Source organism: Scomber japonicus, chromosome 1 (genome assembly GCF_027409825.1).
Source record: "Scomber japonicus isolate fScoJap1 chromosome 1, fScoJap1.pri, whole genome shotgun sequence".
Lineage (NCBI taxonomy): Eukaryota > Metazoa > Chordata > Actinopteri > Scombriformes > Scombridae > Scomber > Scomber japonicus.
In genome coordinates this window covers 7,596,944-7,613,238 of record NC_070578.1, presented here as the reverse complement: position 1 = coordinate 7,613,238, position 16,295 = coordinate 7,596,944, and the positions used below count along the sequence as shown (strand labels likewise).

The 16,295-nt window shown below is 38.1% G+C and overlaps 1 protein-coding gene across 1 annotated transcript in view; it reads left to right on the top strand.

The window, feature by feature from the left end:
* Nucleotides 1-16,295, top strand: part of si:ch211-186j3.6 (neural-cadherin) — a 334,099-nt gene that overhangs the window by 78,014 nt on the left and 239,790 nt on the right. Inside the window, exons 2-3 of the mRNA XM_053316841.1 lie at nt 11,691-11,888; nt 13,755-13,980. Of these exons, the coding sequence (XP_053172816.1) occupies nt 11,691-11,888; nt 13,755-13,980 (424 nt within the window). The remainder of the gene's footprint in view (nt 1-11,690; nt 11,889-13,754; nt 13,981-16,295) is intronic.

The following is a 16,295-nucleotide window of genomic DNA, read 5'->3' as shown; positions in this document are numbered from 1 at the left end:
TGCATGTTAATGCCAGGTGTAAACAGGATGAAAGTGTGTGATAAATGGTAGATGAGGCACTCAATCTAAAGTCGGCAAAAAGTCATAGTTATTATATGAGATAGAATATAACTTGTAGCTAGTATGACACTGGCTGAACAACAAGTTCAATTTGGAAGGAAAGAGGCTCAGTCCAGACTGTGTTTGAGGAAGTGGGTCTTGTTTGTGTTAGACAATGGTGAAGATGGTGAGAGATTTAGCAGCCCTGGAGGTCAGTCACTTAAACTGTGTATACACACACAGTCAATTGATTCTCTTTAAGTTTAAGACTGTTGGTCACACACTAAAAAAGGCATCTGAGGAAATTGTGACGGATATTTTTTACTTTTAATATTGTAGACTACCTTCCCGGCAGTTGATATTGTTGATGATAACGGAGATATAACCACTGATGTTCATTTGCAAGAACCTGTAGCTTCTATAGCTACAGCTGTGATATGGTCAGATGGTAAAGTTGTGTGTTTAGAGACTGGTGAAGCAGACACACTCGTATGAACCGTGAAAATCAATGTAATGGAAATCAAACTTGTGTGTGTGTGTGTGTGTGTACATCATTTAACAGTGAAAACAGAACCATGTCTATACAGTATATGCATGACTTTATCAATCTGATACACTTGGAACTTGTTCCAGTATCCTGCTGCAAGAGCAGAATGAAGTTTAGCATGGGTGTTTATGGTGTTAGTGGATGTCTGGGGCTTTAGTTGAGAATCCTGTGGAGCTAAGAGGTGATTCAATATGAAATTAAACCTGTAATTCTTAACTTTGTGAATGCTGGAGAATTGAAGTCAGTTGAAGTCCAACTAACTTCAAGTCCTTCAGGGGTATTTTATTATTTTCTACCTGTACAGACATTTATAAATGTGAGTACAGGTGGGCAATATAGGGACGGCCACTACTAAAATATTCCATATGCAATTTTAGAATATGTATTGTCATATGGTACATTTAATACAGATTTATTTTAGAGAAGGTCTTATTGACCAACTCTGCCTTTCTTATAATACACATCTGTATAGATATTTGAAGTTAAATTTAATTTAAATTTAAGTTGAACAGAAAAAATAGAGCCCATACAAAGATTTAAATTATTGTTAGGCAAATAAGCACATGTAGCGTCTATGTTTTTGGTGTTGTCTGGTTAACAGAGGAGCAGAAATGGATCATTGTGATTCATCAAACCCTGCCTGGATCAGTCTAGGTCCCAGTCCTGTGGACCGCCTCATGACATCTCTACTTAGAATACTTGTGTGATTGAAACACCTGCAGGCGTTGACTGAAAACTGGAATATTTCCGGCTGTCTAAAGTTCATGTCTTGTCTCAGAAGCACGGAATTCACTTTTAAATGCATATAAATGTGTATATGATTTATTCATGACTGACATAAAATTAATATTTAATGATACATTTTCACGGTAATCAGTATCTAGTCATCTTCAGCAGTCAGATTTTGTGAATGTTCATCTGTTTTTTGGGCTTCAGTTATGTCCTTTTGCTGAATCACATCTCTCTTTCTCTTCCATATTCCATGATTGATCAGCCTTAAATTAATTAGTGATACACTTCATGTGTTATAAGATATATAAATATAAGACACAGTTTATCATGTTTTTAATGTGCATCATCAAAGTAGTGTTTCATCTTAACAAATAGAGGCAGTGGGAGGGAGAGATTCAGTCAGTAATGCACAATTGAAGTTTAAAAGAAGAAAGAAGAACAGGTTGTTTGAACAGTTTCAGAGGAGATTGGAACCACACTAGAGATGTGATGGAGTTGTAGAAAGGCTACAGACAAAATACCAAATGTAGTATGAATATTGCACTCTGTTCTAATAAGACACTCATCCAAAATAACAGTGATAACCCTGTGATGAACTAAAAGCAGAGTGACTCAGAATGAACACTTTTCTACTTCTGTCTATGTGAAATAATCATCAGCACAGTCATAGACTGTCTGTAAATTGGGGCAGGTTTGTTATTCCAAAAGTTAAAAAAACCCAAACAAAAAAGAGAATCAAAACTTAACATAAAAGTAACAATGAAAAAAATAAAATAATAAATCAAAAGAGCAGAAGTATGAGGAGCTTTCTGTCAGTGTGATTAGTAAAAACAGTGCAATGAGGTGAGATGGCTGACTCCCAGTCATCTTCATCCTCCTCCTCCCCAAGACTGTGAAGAAGGTTTATGAGATTGATTTGCTAATCTGATGATAAGTCTATCCCATTATGTGTAGCTTCATGCAAACAACAGTAGTGAATGATGAAATAACAAATAACTGCATATTCAGTATATAAAAAAGGACAATGAAAGCTTTCATAACAATCATAAAATGAAATTACATCAAGTAAATCGCATATTTATTGTAAGTAAGCAGACTCATTTGCACACCACTGGATGTAGCCCGCAGCAAACAGCTGCAGTTTATCAGTGCAGTCCACACTGATGTCTGTGGAGCTCTCAGATATACCTCAGTGTTAAGACTTAACAGTGTCAGCTTTACTGTCAGCCATTGTCTTATAAAGAAAAGGCAATAACAACACAGGAATGTAATATGTGCTTCACATTGTGTGTAAAAGCACAAAACCCAGACACTTTGTTATACAATTTCATTATGGTCAATGAGGCAATTTGCTACACCTCACTGATAGCCTGAATAGGAAGAATTGAAAGTACTAAAATACAATTTCTTTAATATTTGCTGTTTGTACAATACTGTTTGTGTAATTTCTTGCTATAGCTATAGCGAGCAATGAAAATAGTGCTGTCTGCTCTGGTTCAGACAGTTGTAGGAGCATGTGACTGGACAAGATGCAGCACTGTCTGTCAGATCAAACGGCCTCAGACTACACAATAATTCCCAAGTTTGAGAAAAGGGTAAAGAGGTGTGAGTGTAAGTGATTTAGTCTATTGAGTGAGACTTGGACACGATTTAGGTTTTAAAACCTGTAAGTCAACCCCTCTCACTGGATATGATGTTGGATGTTTGCAACAAAACAACTAAAAAAGTGTGTGTACACAAAACTCACAGCTCCCTCAAGCTTTTATTAGTGACATTTTGACCCAGCTCAGGTCTTACCTAGTGAAAAGGAATGTTTGCAAGGACTTTTATCACTGAAGGACTACCGGTGTCTTATGATGGAAAGCCCGGAATCATATACAGGTGCTGGTCATATAATTAGAATATCATCAAAAAGTTGATTTATTTCAGTAATTCCATTCAAAAAGTGAGACTTGTATATTATATTCATTCATTACACACAGACTGATATATTTCAAATGTTCATGTCTTTTAATTTTGATGATTATAACTGACAACTAATGAAAACCCCAAATTCAGTATCTCAGAAAATTAGAATATTACTTAAGACCAATACAAAAAAAGGATTTTTAGAAATGTTGGCCAACTGAAAAGTATGAACATGAAAAGTATGAGCATGTACAGCACTCAATACTTCGTTGGGGCTCCTTTTGCCTGAATTACTGCAGCAATGCGGCGTGGCATGGAGTCGATCAGTCTGTGGCACTGCTCAGGTGTCATGAGAGCCCAGGTTGCTCTGATAGTGGCCTTCAGCTCTTCTGCATTGTTGGGTCTGGCGTATCGCAACTTCCTCTTCACAATACCCCATAGATTTTCTATGGGGTTAAGGTCAGGTGAGTTTGCTGGCCAATTAAGAACAGTGATACCATGGTCCTTAAACCAGGTACTGGTAGCTTTGGCACTGTGTGCAGGTGCCAAGTCCTGTTGGAAAATGAAATCTGCATCTCCGTAAAATTGATCAGCAGCAGGAAGCATGAAGTGCTCTAAAACTTCCTGGTAGGTGGCTGCGTTGACCTTGGACCTCAGAAGACACAGTGGACCAACACCAGCAGATGACATGGCACCCCAAACCATCACTGACTGTGGGAACTTTACACTAGACCTCAAGCAACGTGGATTATGTGCATCTCCTCTCTTCCTCCAGACTCTGGGACCTTGATTTCCAAAGGAAATGCAAAATTTACTTTCATCTGAGAACATAACTTTGGACCACTCAGCAGCAGTCCAGTCCTTTCTGTCTTTAGCCCAGGCGAGACGCTTCTGACGCTGTCTCTTGTTCAAGAGTGGCTTGACACAAGGAATGCGACAGCTGAAACCCATGTCTTGCATACGTCTGTGCGTGGTGGTTCTTGAAGCACTGAATCCAGCTGCAGTCCACTCTTTGTGAATCTCCCCCACATTTTTGAATGGGTTTTGTTTCACAATCCTCTCCAGGGTGCGGTTGTCCCTATTGCTCGTACACTTTTTTCTACCACATCTTTTCCTTCCCTTCGCCTCTCTATTAATGTGCTTGGACACAGAGCTCTGTGAACAGCCAGCCTCTTTAGCAATGACCTTTTGTGTCTTGCCCTCCTTGTGCAAGGTGTCAATGGTCGTCTTTTGGACAACTGTCAAGTCAGCAGTCATCCCCATGATTGTGTAGCCTACAGGACTAGACTGAGAGACCATTTAAAGGCCTTCGCAGGTGTTTTGAGTTAATTAGCTGATTAGAGTGTGGCATTATGTGTCTTCAATATTGAACCTTTTCACAATATTCTAATTTTCCGAGATACTGAATTTGGGGTTTTCATTAGTTGTCAGTTATAATCATCAAAATTAAAAGAAATAAACACTTGAAATATGTCAGTCTGTGTGGAATGAATGTATACATTATGCAAGTTTCACTTTAAGAATGGAATTACTGAAATAAATCAACTTTTTCATGATATTCTAATTATATGACCGACACCTGTGTATAAAACACTAGCTAGGACATTGCATCACCTGGGTATTATTATAATCACCACCTATGGGCAGCATCCTAACCCACCTAATTGTTACTAAAATAACCAAAAAGACCAGGGAGCCTGGCAACACTTTCTAAATGACAGTGTAGAGTAGATGAGAAATGTATTATTTTACATATGGTTCAACTAAAACTACAAAAAGTTAGTCAAGGTTAACTTTATTGTTGGCTACCAAGAAACAGACCAGCTGACTTTTAACTCAGTGTCTTTAGTCTGATATAAGCTATGGCGAGCCAGTAGGGGCAGGTTGTAGATCATAGCATTAACACCTTTTTGTTATATTTCTCGGGTTAGGGTTAGGGTTAGGGTTTTGGGACATCAGGTAATTTGGGACAAGTAAGGTTTACATCTTGGGCTCTTTAATTATTAGCAACCATTCACCAAACATGTTATTGCATTGTTGCTACAAACAATGAAACAATAATTTTGATTGGTCTGAGATAATTAAGATGGATGGAGCAAACATTTGAACAAAATCACTGGTTTAAGGAATTGATATGTGGTGATTTTCTCTTTTTGGTAACAGTACTACAGCTAAAATGATGGGTTTAACAACAACAATTATTATAAAATTTTGAATTGTATGAACTTGACCAACAGTATGCTAACCCTAACCCTTTTTATGGGGAAAGGTTTGAGTGATCGCCCCATTTTAATGGAATGCTTAGGGTAAAATGGTACAAACAAATAAATACATAAATAAAACACTAAAATGGGACATTTTTCTGAACTGAGACTGGTATGCTCCTAAGCTACCAGGTGCAATAAAACACCAATTTACTACATTAGCCTTTACTGAACTGATAATTGGATTTAACCATTAAACAAACAAACAAACAAACATAAAATTCAATTGTTCTTTAATTAAGCTGAATCATTTGATGTCCTTTTTAACTGGCAGTGACTGTCCCATTTTATCTTATCAGCTGTCATAGCAAAATATTTGACTTGGCAACATATTTTCTTCATAGAAATATAGCAGAAATTCATTCTAAAAGCAACACTAGTAGTCTTCAGAATTTACGATGCCAAAAATTACTCATCCTACTGGATACAATTTGTATTTAATAGTGAGTTTTATGGCAATCGAAAGAAAATATACATTGATAATCAAACTCAGTATTCAGCAGTACAAGTGGATTTCTTCATTGCCACTCTTTGTTTCCCTATCTTTCCTTTTTCCCCCAAAAACACTTCAGAGCTGACTCAGGTATCTTATCTTTAACTAGTTTTTCTTTTCTTTTCTTTTTTTTCCCCCCAATCAAAATGATATGCTGACAATCAGTTAAAATCAGACTTTGCAGGGTATGTAATGTCAGGAACATATGGCATAACCAGTGAGTTTAACTTACAACCACATTAAAAGAAAACTGCTTTTTCTAAGAATGAGCAAGAACATGTTAAAGCAATGCTAGCTGTGTACCCACGGGGATGACAATGCTGGCTGGTCAGTTTGTCCACCACTTTGGTCCAGACTTGAACATTTCAGCAACTACCAGAGCAGCTTGACCCTGTTTAGTGTCAGTGTAGTGGTTTCCAGTGTTTTCAAGCTTTTTCTCCACATTCTAGCACACAAATTGGTGTATAAAAAACTGAAAAAAAAACTGTAGTATTTCACATCTGCAACATAATAATCCACTGAAATGTCTAATTTCAGAATACAGTTATTAATGTGACTCATGCAGGTCTGAAACATGATATTATATGATATATTCATGTCTGTATCCCCTTGTTCAGGGGATACTCAATGTATTGCAGAAACATACTGATGTTTTGTAACTGGATGCAGTTGAAATGATAAGTGTGTCTCCAAACTGGGAAAGAGGTTGTGCGCCTTGTGCATGCGGCACCAGGCTGACGTTAGCCCTTATTGATGAATCCTGAGCTCCATCAGAGCTGTCAGGACATTTTTATTTTTAAGTAGGTGAAAGTCCAAGGTAAGCCTAAAACCCCTTTACCTACCTGATATTCCTAATGTCTGACTGAAATGTTTTCCCTTGATACTGTATTATTCAATATCAATTCAATATCATTCAAGCTTCACAAGGTTGGAGATTTAAAGAGTGAGAGAGCGTGGGTGAGTGAATGAGTGAGTGCCCTTCATTTACCGCCAACTCTCAGATGAAGCTAATAATTTACATGTGGCTATTAATGCAGAAGAGAATGACTCAGATTCTTTACGCAATGAGGCTGAATTGCATGGAAAGGGGACATTTTTTCACCAAACATATGCATGTTAACCAATTTTCATACATGCAAATTGTCAAGGAGCAACAAAATGCTATTTGCTTGGCACTCGGTTTGGGGCTAGCAACTGCTAACGTTATGTTTAGGTTGCTGCTGACTGAGCAGTTTCTGGACGTGTTGGTGCCAGCGATATGGGTTATATAAGATACGTGGCTTAGCTAGCACCTGTTTTTGAGCTTTAACAACTGTTAGCAAGTTCGTCCTTATAGCTGTTCTCTTTTCAAAACAGTAACAGGCAGTTTGAGGTTTGATTTAAGTTAGTATTAGAATGTTAACTTAGCTTAGCATGTTAGCTTTAAACTAATTTCTTTTCAATGATGTTCGTGGTTATATGTTTTTATTGCTGGGTTTATGACAACCATAAACCAATATGAAGTATTTATAATTATTATAATAGTATTATGACACTTTAATATGCTGTAGTAAGTGTAGTAAACATAAAAACAACATTTTTTTTAACTTTTATTTGAATAGGGATACATATAATTTTGCTGACTAAACAAATACGGATACATACTGGGCTCTCTGCACATCCTTAATATACCTGATGAAGTAATATTGTGGTTACTGATTACGACAGCGCCTGTGATCTTTACAACACAACCTGGTTTGTGTCTATTGAGAATGAAGCCACTTGATCTTACAGCACGCTCAGCACTTTTAAATGCCAACATTGTGTGGTGGATTGGTCATATCCACCTTATTGCCAACAATGGGAGAAAAGACTGACTTGCTCCACTCTGCTGTGTTTGTGCATAGAGTTTCATGACTCTATATAAAGGTGCTCTGCAAACAAGATAACAAGAAAGCGCTGTGAGAAAAATGAACTTGTAGCAATGCTTGTACTGCCAACCAATTGGAGCAGTGAGGTCAATGCCAAAGGAAAAGCCTTCTGTAGCATTATTAGTATTGCCGGTCCCACTGTTTCTAGAGATTGCAACATATCATTAGATCCAGTGAGATGCATTAGTGTGAGGGATGGCATTAGCACCAAGCTGTATCTCCCTATGGTCCTTCATTAGCCACTAATCCACTGATGATCATTATTAGTGAAAAAGGACTGTGTGTGTGTGTGTGTGTGTATGTGTGTGCGTGCACGTTTGCATACTGTATGTGTGTGTGCGTGGCTGTTAGACACATTTTGGCATAGTGCTCTGTATATTAGCCTGGTGATTTATTATCTGGGTAATGCCTTCCCTTCTTCCCCAAAGCTGCATTGTCCTTTTGCCAATTAATTCTGAATCTGTTACGACCACAGGGAGGGAGGGAGATAGAGAGAGGGAGGAAGAAAGAGAGAGATCATCAACAAATACATTGGTCCAACCCCAGAGTCAAGTAGCGCTATATATTTTGTAAGATTTGGCTGGTTAATTCGGCTCTTCTGTCTTCTTTTGATGTCCGCTTATGTTTTTTCCTTGTAACGTTCCCCTGCTTGCTCTCTTCTCTAATGCCATTGATTTATGCAATTGCTTGCTTGTTGCTTTCTTTTTTTCTCCCTTCTTTTCCTTCTTAATTCTTCCATCTTCCACTTTTCGTCGTTCTGCTGTTTCTATAACAACCACAGGGTCATTCCTCAGCCCCTGTGTTTCACTCTTAATCCTTTTCATGCGACACTCAACTCTTATTTTTCTTTTCCATTTTTTTCTCGCTGTGCTCTACATTACTTGATTGCACCCCCTCCCTTTGAGAATAGTGCTTTTTTTCTTTCGCTCTCCCTCGTCTATCCACTATTCCATCATTTACCGTGTAGTCACGTGCATCTTCATCCTGTTTTCGTGTGTGTTGTCGCAGTCAGGGAAGGTAAAATGTAAAGACTGACTGAGAAAATGCATCACATGGACTCGCTGTTGAGCCAACGGTAATTAAATACAGAACAATTACAGTGCTAATAGTTTGTTATGGAGCCATTTCTGTTCAACAGGTACTAAAAGTGACACGACTGAGAGCAATCCTCTGGCTCCAGATCTGAAATTGCTCCTCGGCTCCCCTGCTGTGGCCAGCAAACACCACTGTGCAGTATTTCTTGTATTGTCTGCGTGTGGATGTGTGTGTGTGTGTGTGTGTGGTGATGGTGGATGTACTGATGAGGTCTTTGTGGGACCTTGGTGTGTTTTGCATGTGTCAGTATGATTGCTGTTTACTATGGGTGCCTGGCGATAGCACAGCCCTGATTATAATTACTAGTTGAGATGCAGAGAAGGCCTTCTCTCAGTTTCTTTTGGATCATATTTCCTATGTTTGCGTCCACATGTCACATTCAGGAAAGAAACTGAGGCGGATAACAGTTAAATAGAAATTACTGTAACTGAATAAGAGCGGTAAGAGAGGAAGAATGCTGGATGAGTTTTGAATACCTTTTGGTATTTGGTTTGAATAAAAGCTAATCTTTGCAAAAATGAAATCATAAAAAATGAGAAATGAATTGAAAACACTTCTTGCTGAAATTCTGTTTTGCTTCTCATTCATTGCTTTGCTAAATGCTTAATAGTAGGAGCTGTAATGATCAATATTTGTTATAAATTGCTCCCGTGGGCTTTGAGAACACCTCAGATTGTCTAGGGATGCAAATCATTATTTTCATTAGAGATTCATCTGCCACGTTTCTCAATGAACTAACTGTTCATTCAGTCTATAAAATGTAAAAAAATTGGAGAAAAAAAAGTTTGTCACAATTTCTAAGAACCCATGGTGACAATATTTAGTTCACTATTATATGACAAAGAAAAGCAGAAAATTATAATTTTTGAAATATTAGCAGATTTTTATGTTGATTGACTAATTTGAGTTATGGAGTTTCATAAAGTGTTGTGTGAAGGAACAAGTATTTGGAACTTGTTATGCTTGTGTAAGCATTGTAACCTGACAAATACTCAAAACATACACATTAGGTTTCATACTTGTGTAAACTGCTCTCGTCCCCTTCTCGTCGGCACCGGTTTGTTTACAGTTATTTCTTTTTTAAACTGGCAGCACCGCTACCTTAGCCTGCTAGTCATCTGTACTGACTGCTGGAATGATATTCTCTAGAGTAAAACACTCAATGTTCAATGTCACATGGCATGTTCTGCTGAAAGAGTTGTTGGCCTGATAGAGAACAGAGTGGTGCTCCACTGAGACAAACACTTCACAAAAACACATAGACAAAACAGAAACAAACACACTTGACAGATAATAAGGACTTTTGCATTTGGAAAGGAAAGTACAAACACATTCACCTTTTTGTCATTCATTGTGTCTGTGTGTGATAAGGGTGCTCCAAACTTGAAACACAAACCAGAGAAAACATCAAAACAATATCATGTGGATATTGTTGTGAACTTTTAAGTGTTTCTGAAATCTTTTTCTGGGGACTTCCATTAGCTCGATTCTTGATGTTGGCTGACATAGCTGCTGACACTAGCTGTTTTGGCTAGCTCACAGAACAAAGTCCAAATGTCACCTCCTTCAACTATCTCTTCCCAACTGCTAGAATATAGTCATCGTTTGTTGTACAATGGTAATGGTACGTCAATGTACGTTGTAAGACAAATGCAAAGAAAGGTTGTACTATATTAGACACAAGTGATCATGCTAATAACTAGACCTACATGTAGCTGGAGTCAGGGTGTGTTTGGGAGAGACTCTCAACAGTTTGTAACACATTCTCAGGGACAGAAAAAAAAGGATCTTTACTCTAAACAGAAAAATAGCTTTAGTTGGGTGTATTGCAAAACCAGGACGACTGCACCAATATAGTCATTGTTTTTTGTATAATGGTAATGGTTCATTAAGCACTGTGTTTTTAAGCTAAACACAAAGAAAGAAACATAGTACTGTATTAGACACAAATGATGAAGCTAATAAATAGACCTAGTGGGGGTTGGAGTGTGTAGACTCTCCACAGCTTTTAACAAATTCTCAGGGACACTTCATAAAAAGGATGTTTAAACTACAAAATACATGTTCTTATCGGATAGATTGTAATAGCGTATTTCTTAAATTTTCATCTTACTCATTTACCAAGACAAGTGCACAAATGTTGTCAGTGTTTGTTGTTTAAAGGTAATGGTACATCAAGCACTGTGTTTTTCATTTATTAGACATTGATCATGCTAATAAATAGACCCAGCGGGAGGTTGGAGTGTGTTTGGGGTAGACGCTCAACAATTTGTAAGAAATTCCCAGGGAACACACAAGACACATTACTGAAAATTACCTTTTGCAATAGTGTGTTCCTTGCTTTTTCATCTTACTCATTTACCAGGACAACTGCAGGAATATTGTCATTGTTTGTTGTATAATGGTAAGAGCCTATCAAATGTGTTAGAATAGATCAAGCTGGGGTTGAAGTGTTGTACTTAGAACAAAAAGGTCTTTACTCTAAACAGAAAAACATCTTTTCTTATTTGGCGGATTGTAATAGTGTGTTCCTTGACTTTTCATTTTACGTATTTACCAGAACTTAAATATTACTTCACATTTACTCAAAATGACTGTTCAACAATCTTATCAAATGTGGCATCTGCCTTAGATTTGGTATGCCAGTCAGCACCAATGAACCCTAACTAAGCTGCTCTCTTCTCCTTTTCCTCTTCCTTCAGGTTCAGAGTGGTACTTGGTCAGAGTGGAGCTGACTGTGACTGATGTAAATGACAATGTCCCAGAGTGGAGCATGGTTCCTGCTCCCTACCTCGCTGTGGTTTCCCCTGATACCCCCGCTGGCTCGCTGGTGTACAAGCTCCTCGCTCATGACGGGGATGAAGGCAACAACGGTGAAGTGGAGTACTTCCTGTCTGATGGTAAGTTATTTCTTGCTTTAGCCGCATGCCTTATGGTTTAATAAGTTGATATCAGATTATTTTTTCTAACCACAAGGTTAGAGGAAGTGGGTTTGTGCCAGGATGCTGGGGTTGTGCTTGCCGGGGCACTTAAACGGAACAGAGTGATTCTTAATGTTATTAATAACACCTGTGCTTCTCCTGCTATGAGAAATGAAAACGTCTGCAGTGAAATAGTCAGTGAAATATATAAGCCTGTGAGAGTAACCACACCACCATTCATTCATTTATTTAGAAAACCTCTGGAGAGGCCATTTGTCACAGGTTGTCCCATTTCAAAATAAAATAATATCTGTGGCCTGCTTGAGTTCACATCAGTGTTTGATCATTAGTGTGTGTAATATGGAGGGAATGGACATATCATAGTCAACACTTCTTGTGTTTTGTTTCCCATGTTGTAGAATTAAGTTAGTTTCTGTCGCTTGTTGAAATGTGAGCTCCCACCAAGCCAATAACCATTTGGTGCGCATGTAGTTCTTTTTCCAGTATAATGTAATTCATTTCTCCACTCCGCCAAAATAATTGCTTTTCCTATTGTCTGGCATGTAATGATTTCTTCTGCCCGTTTTTTGCAGTCTGCTAAAGCATTACCTATAAAGAGACAAGTCTTCCAATTTTCCCCATGAGGATGACAAAAATGAACTAACAATAGAAATTACACAAAAAAAACATAAACATTGATGTTACTGTCTAGACCAAACTTTACAATCCTTTCAATTGATGTTTTATCCATTAAAAGCTTAAACACATCTCTCACAGTCCTTTTGTGTACCTCGTCTGAGCATTGTGTTGAATTATTTTGTGGATGCAGAACTGTGAGATAAGAGTCAATAACGATAACTTTTTAAAAAATACATGCAATATAGTTTGGATGAAGGTCTTATCACATTCTGTTATGTTACATATAGTGCATGAATTTGAACATCAAAGTGTCAGTCTGTCTGCCCTCGTGCATCTCAGCTACTTGGGGAAACTGACTGTCAAGGCACATCTGTCACTTTATTGGCTCATGCTCTCATGTATTTCTGTGACAGCGCTTGAATGCAGCAGTATTTAAAATGCCTCTCGCCTTGCACACGCAAAGTCGTTCACATGGGTCAACTCTGAGCTTTTACTGAAGGAAATGATGTGTTCAGAGGTTGTTATTTATCCCACTATCTATCCTTTTATGCTAAAAACCTTCTCAACCTGAAACTATCGGTAAAAGTGTGGAAGAAAAGGATTGGGCTGAACTTGGATGAACTTGCATCATAATTATAAATCTCTTCATCTCCAAAGTTCATTAGTTCATCATTTTAGTGAGAGACACTTATCATTATGCTGCTAATAGATCCTTCTCACAGCAGACATTTTGACTTGTCAAAGCAGGAAAAACATGAGTGGAATTGATAACATTAATGTGAGCTGCATTGTATTTAGGTGAGCCACTGTTACGGTGCGTACTCGCTAGCGTTATTATTTACATCTATGCTTTTCCTTCTTTGATAAGTCAAAATGTCTGTGGTTCAGTCATATCTTAAAACATCAGCTCTTACCTCTTGGAGTTTTTTGTGTTTCCATCTAATGACTAATTAAGTTTTGTTTACCTCACCTACGTCAGGTTATCTAGTATAGATAAAAGGTTGTTTTGCAGTTGGTTATTTTTCATTCCATCTCCTTTCCAACAAATCAAATGATTTTATCTGTGTGCAATGATGCATCAAAACTCATTTAGATTATGGTCTTCCTGTTGAAGGTGGCACAAGGGGTGTTGAATCTTTGACTGATTCTTTTTTATCAAAAGGACACAGTGGTCATATCAGCAAACAGATTGATTTATGTCTGCAGGTGGTGATGGGCGTTTCGAGGTCGATAGGAAGACTGGCCAGGTACGAACTACAGGTCTTCCTCTGCAGCGGGACAGGGAGTACCTGCTGACAGTGGTGGCAGCTGATAGGCTGGGCAGCCGCAGCGCCCCCGCCGTCGTCTCTGTGGTGGCTGGAGCCCGGCCGCCACAGTTCACCAACGCCTCCTTCACCATCGCCATACCGGAAAACACCCCTGAAGGACAGCCGTGAGTTTACACACACACACACACACACACACACACACACACACACACACACACATACCTACTTGCTTTACTAACAGACTCTCATTGTACACATACCAAGTGTGGACCTCTGTCTCTGGTCAATAAAAAAAAAAAAAACACCCAAAAAGAATACCACACACACACACACACACACACACACACACACAAAACAATGCACATAATACTACAGTTATATTGACCAAAAATAGAGAATAAGTGTAAAGGACAAATTGATACGGTTCATGACTGTGTAGGGAATAAAGAACAAAAGAAAAACAACTTGACAGCTATTTCCTTTCACTTTTATAGTTCGAGGTTCCCCTTCTACATTTATTTATATTTCATACTTGAGTGGAAAAAATAAGGTTGTTGGATGGTTGGCAGGTTTTTTAAAGAGACTAGGCAGCTGTTCTTTTAGACTTAGGCAGGTGAAGTAGAGCTGGGATTGGAGTAGCAGAGAGCACCATCCACCAGTAGAACAGGGCAGAGGTGGGAGGTGGGTTTTCTACATAAAAATGTTTGTAGTGGCTAATGGATGTGTGCCAGACCCTTGGGAGAAGACTAACCATCATGTGAGAAGACCCTGTTTCCCAACCTGAACAGCTTCTAGACCCCCAATGAGGGAGCTAATTATCTGAGGGTCTTTCTGAGTTGTAACCCTTTTTCTCCCTCCCTTCTCTATTTTTTCTTTTTGTCTTTCCTTTTTTCCTTTTCGCTTTGTGATTCAGTGATTCTACCTTCTACCTTCACCACTAGCAGACCTGCCACTCCAAACATAAACTCAAACTCTGGGGAATAAGCTAAATTAGTAATATGCATTAATGGTACATGAATGCATGCGGATGGAGAGAGGGAAGAGGAGAGAGGATCTCACTGCATCATGGGAAGCAGTCCAAGCATAACTAGTGGTTGGTCTAAGGCATGCCTGGCCAGCAGTTACTATAAGTTTTTTATTTATTTATTTATTTTTAAAAGGAAAGTTTTAAGCCCACTCTTAAATATAGAGAGTCTACCATCTGAAGCCAAACTATAAGATGGTTCAACAGGAGAAGAGCCTGATAGCTGAAGGCTCATCCTCCTCTTCTACTTTTGGAGATTGTGGGAACCACAAGTACATCTGCAGTATTCTAGTTGGGTAGCAGAATACTATGAGCCCTTTAAGATACTGTATGGTGGTGCCTGACCATTAAATGATGAGAAGGATTTTAAATTCTGTTGTGGATTTAACAGGAAGCCAGTGCAGAGAAGCTAAAAAGGGAGAAATATGATCTCTTTTCCTGGTTAGGCATCCAGCACATCAGCAGCATCAGACTGTACACACTATAAAGCCCATACACAACAAGATTATGACAGATTGAAAGAAATAGAAAACATAGTATATATAAGTATGAGTAATATTAACTATATATAACATAATAATATATAACACATATATAACAATAATATATAACACAATAATAAAAATGCAAAGTAAATGTCAGGGAAATTATACAATGTAATGTCATTATTATGTGAGTGAGGAAGTAAGGAGAAAGAGGAAAAGAAAGAGGAACAGAGGAGATTGCATTTTTCTATTGTGTGTTTGTGAATATACCTGTATGCATGGTGAATGTATTGGATATGGTAATTATAGGGACTTGTGGCTGTTAGGCTTTGCTCTATGGGGGATTTATGTTTTGACTTTAGAAGACCTAAGAATGTTTTCCAGGTTTCATTAAATACTTTATATATTGTTCTTTCTGTAAGCTGTTATTTTGCTCTACTGAAATGTGTTGTGTTCAGTATGAATGTTAATCCAGTGCGTGATATGACTAGATTTTCTAGATTTTCTGAGCAACAGTTAGAGAAATTAGTAATGGATTTCTGCATTTATATTTGTGATACCTCCTAGCAGGCAGAGGGATGGAGGCATTGGGATTCTGCAGCTCAAGATATCGGAGAGATTCTCAGTTACTGCAATCGAAAGGGAGTGAACTGGTTGGCAGGCTCAAGTGACATAAAAAACAATTGTCTTTGCTACCCAGAGTGCATTGTCAACAAGTGTCTGCTTCATCTTATCCTATTTTAAACATTTTACCTTGGATGATATGGGTTTTATGGATAGTTTTATATTGTATAAGTTGCAAATTTGTGTTTGTGGTGATCAATGTTTTTTAAGATTAGAACCCAGCCAGGAGTGTTATGGCGGTATCTAAGACAGATATCAAGTTTTGAGATGAGTTTTTGATTTTCATGATGTCGTGATGTCATGAAGGTCGTAATGTGTTGTTGGTTGTGTTAACTTTGGATATAAA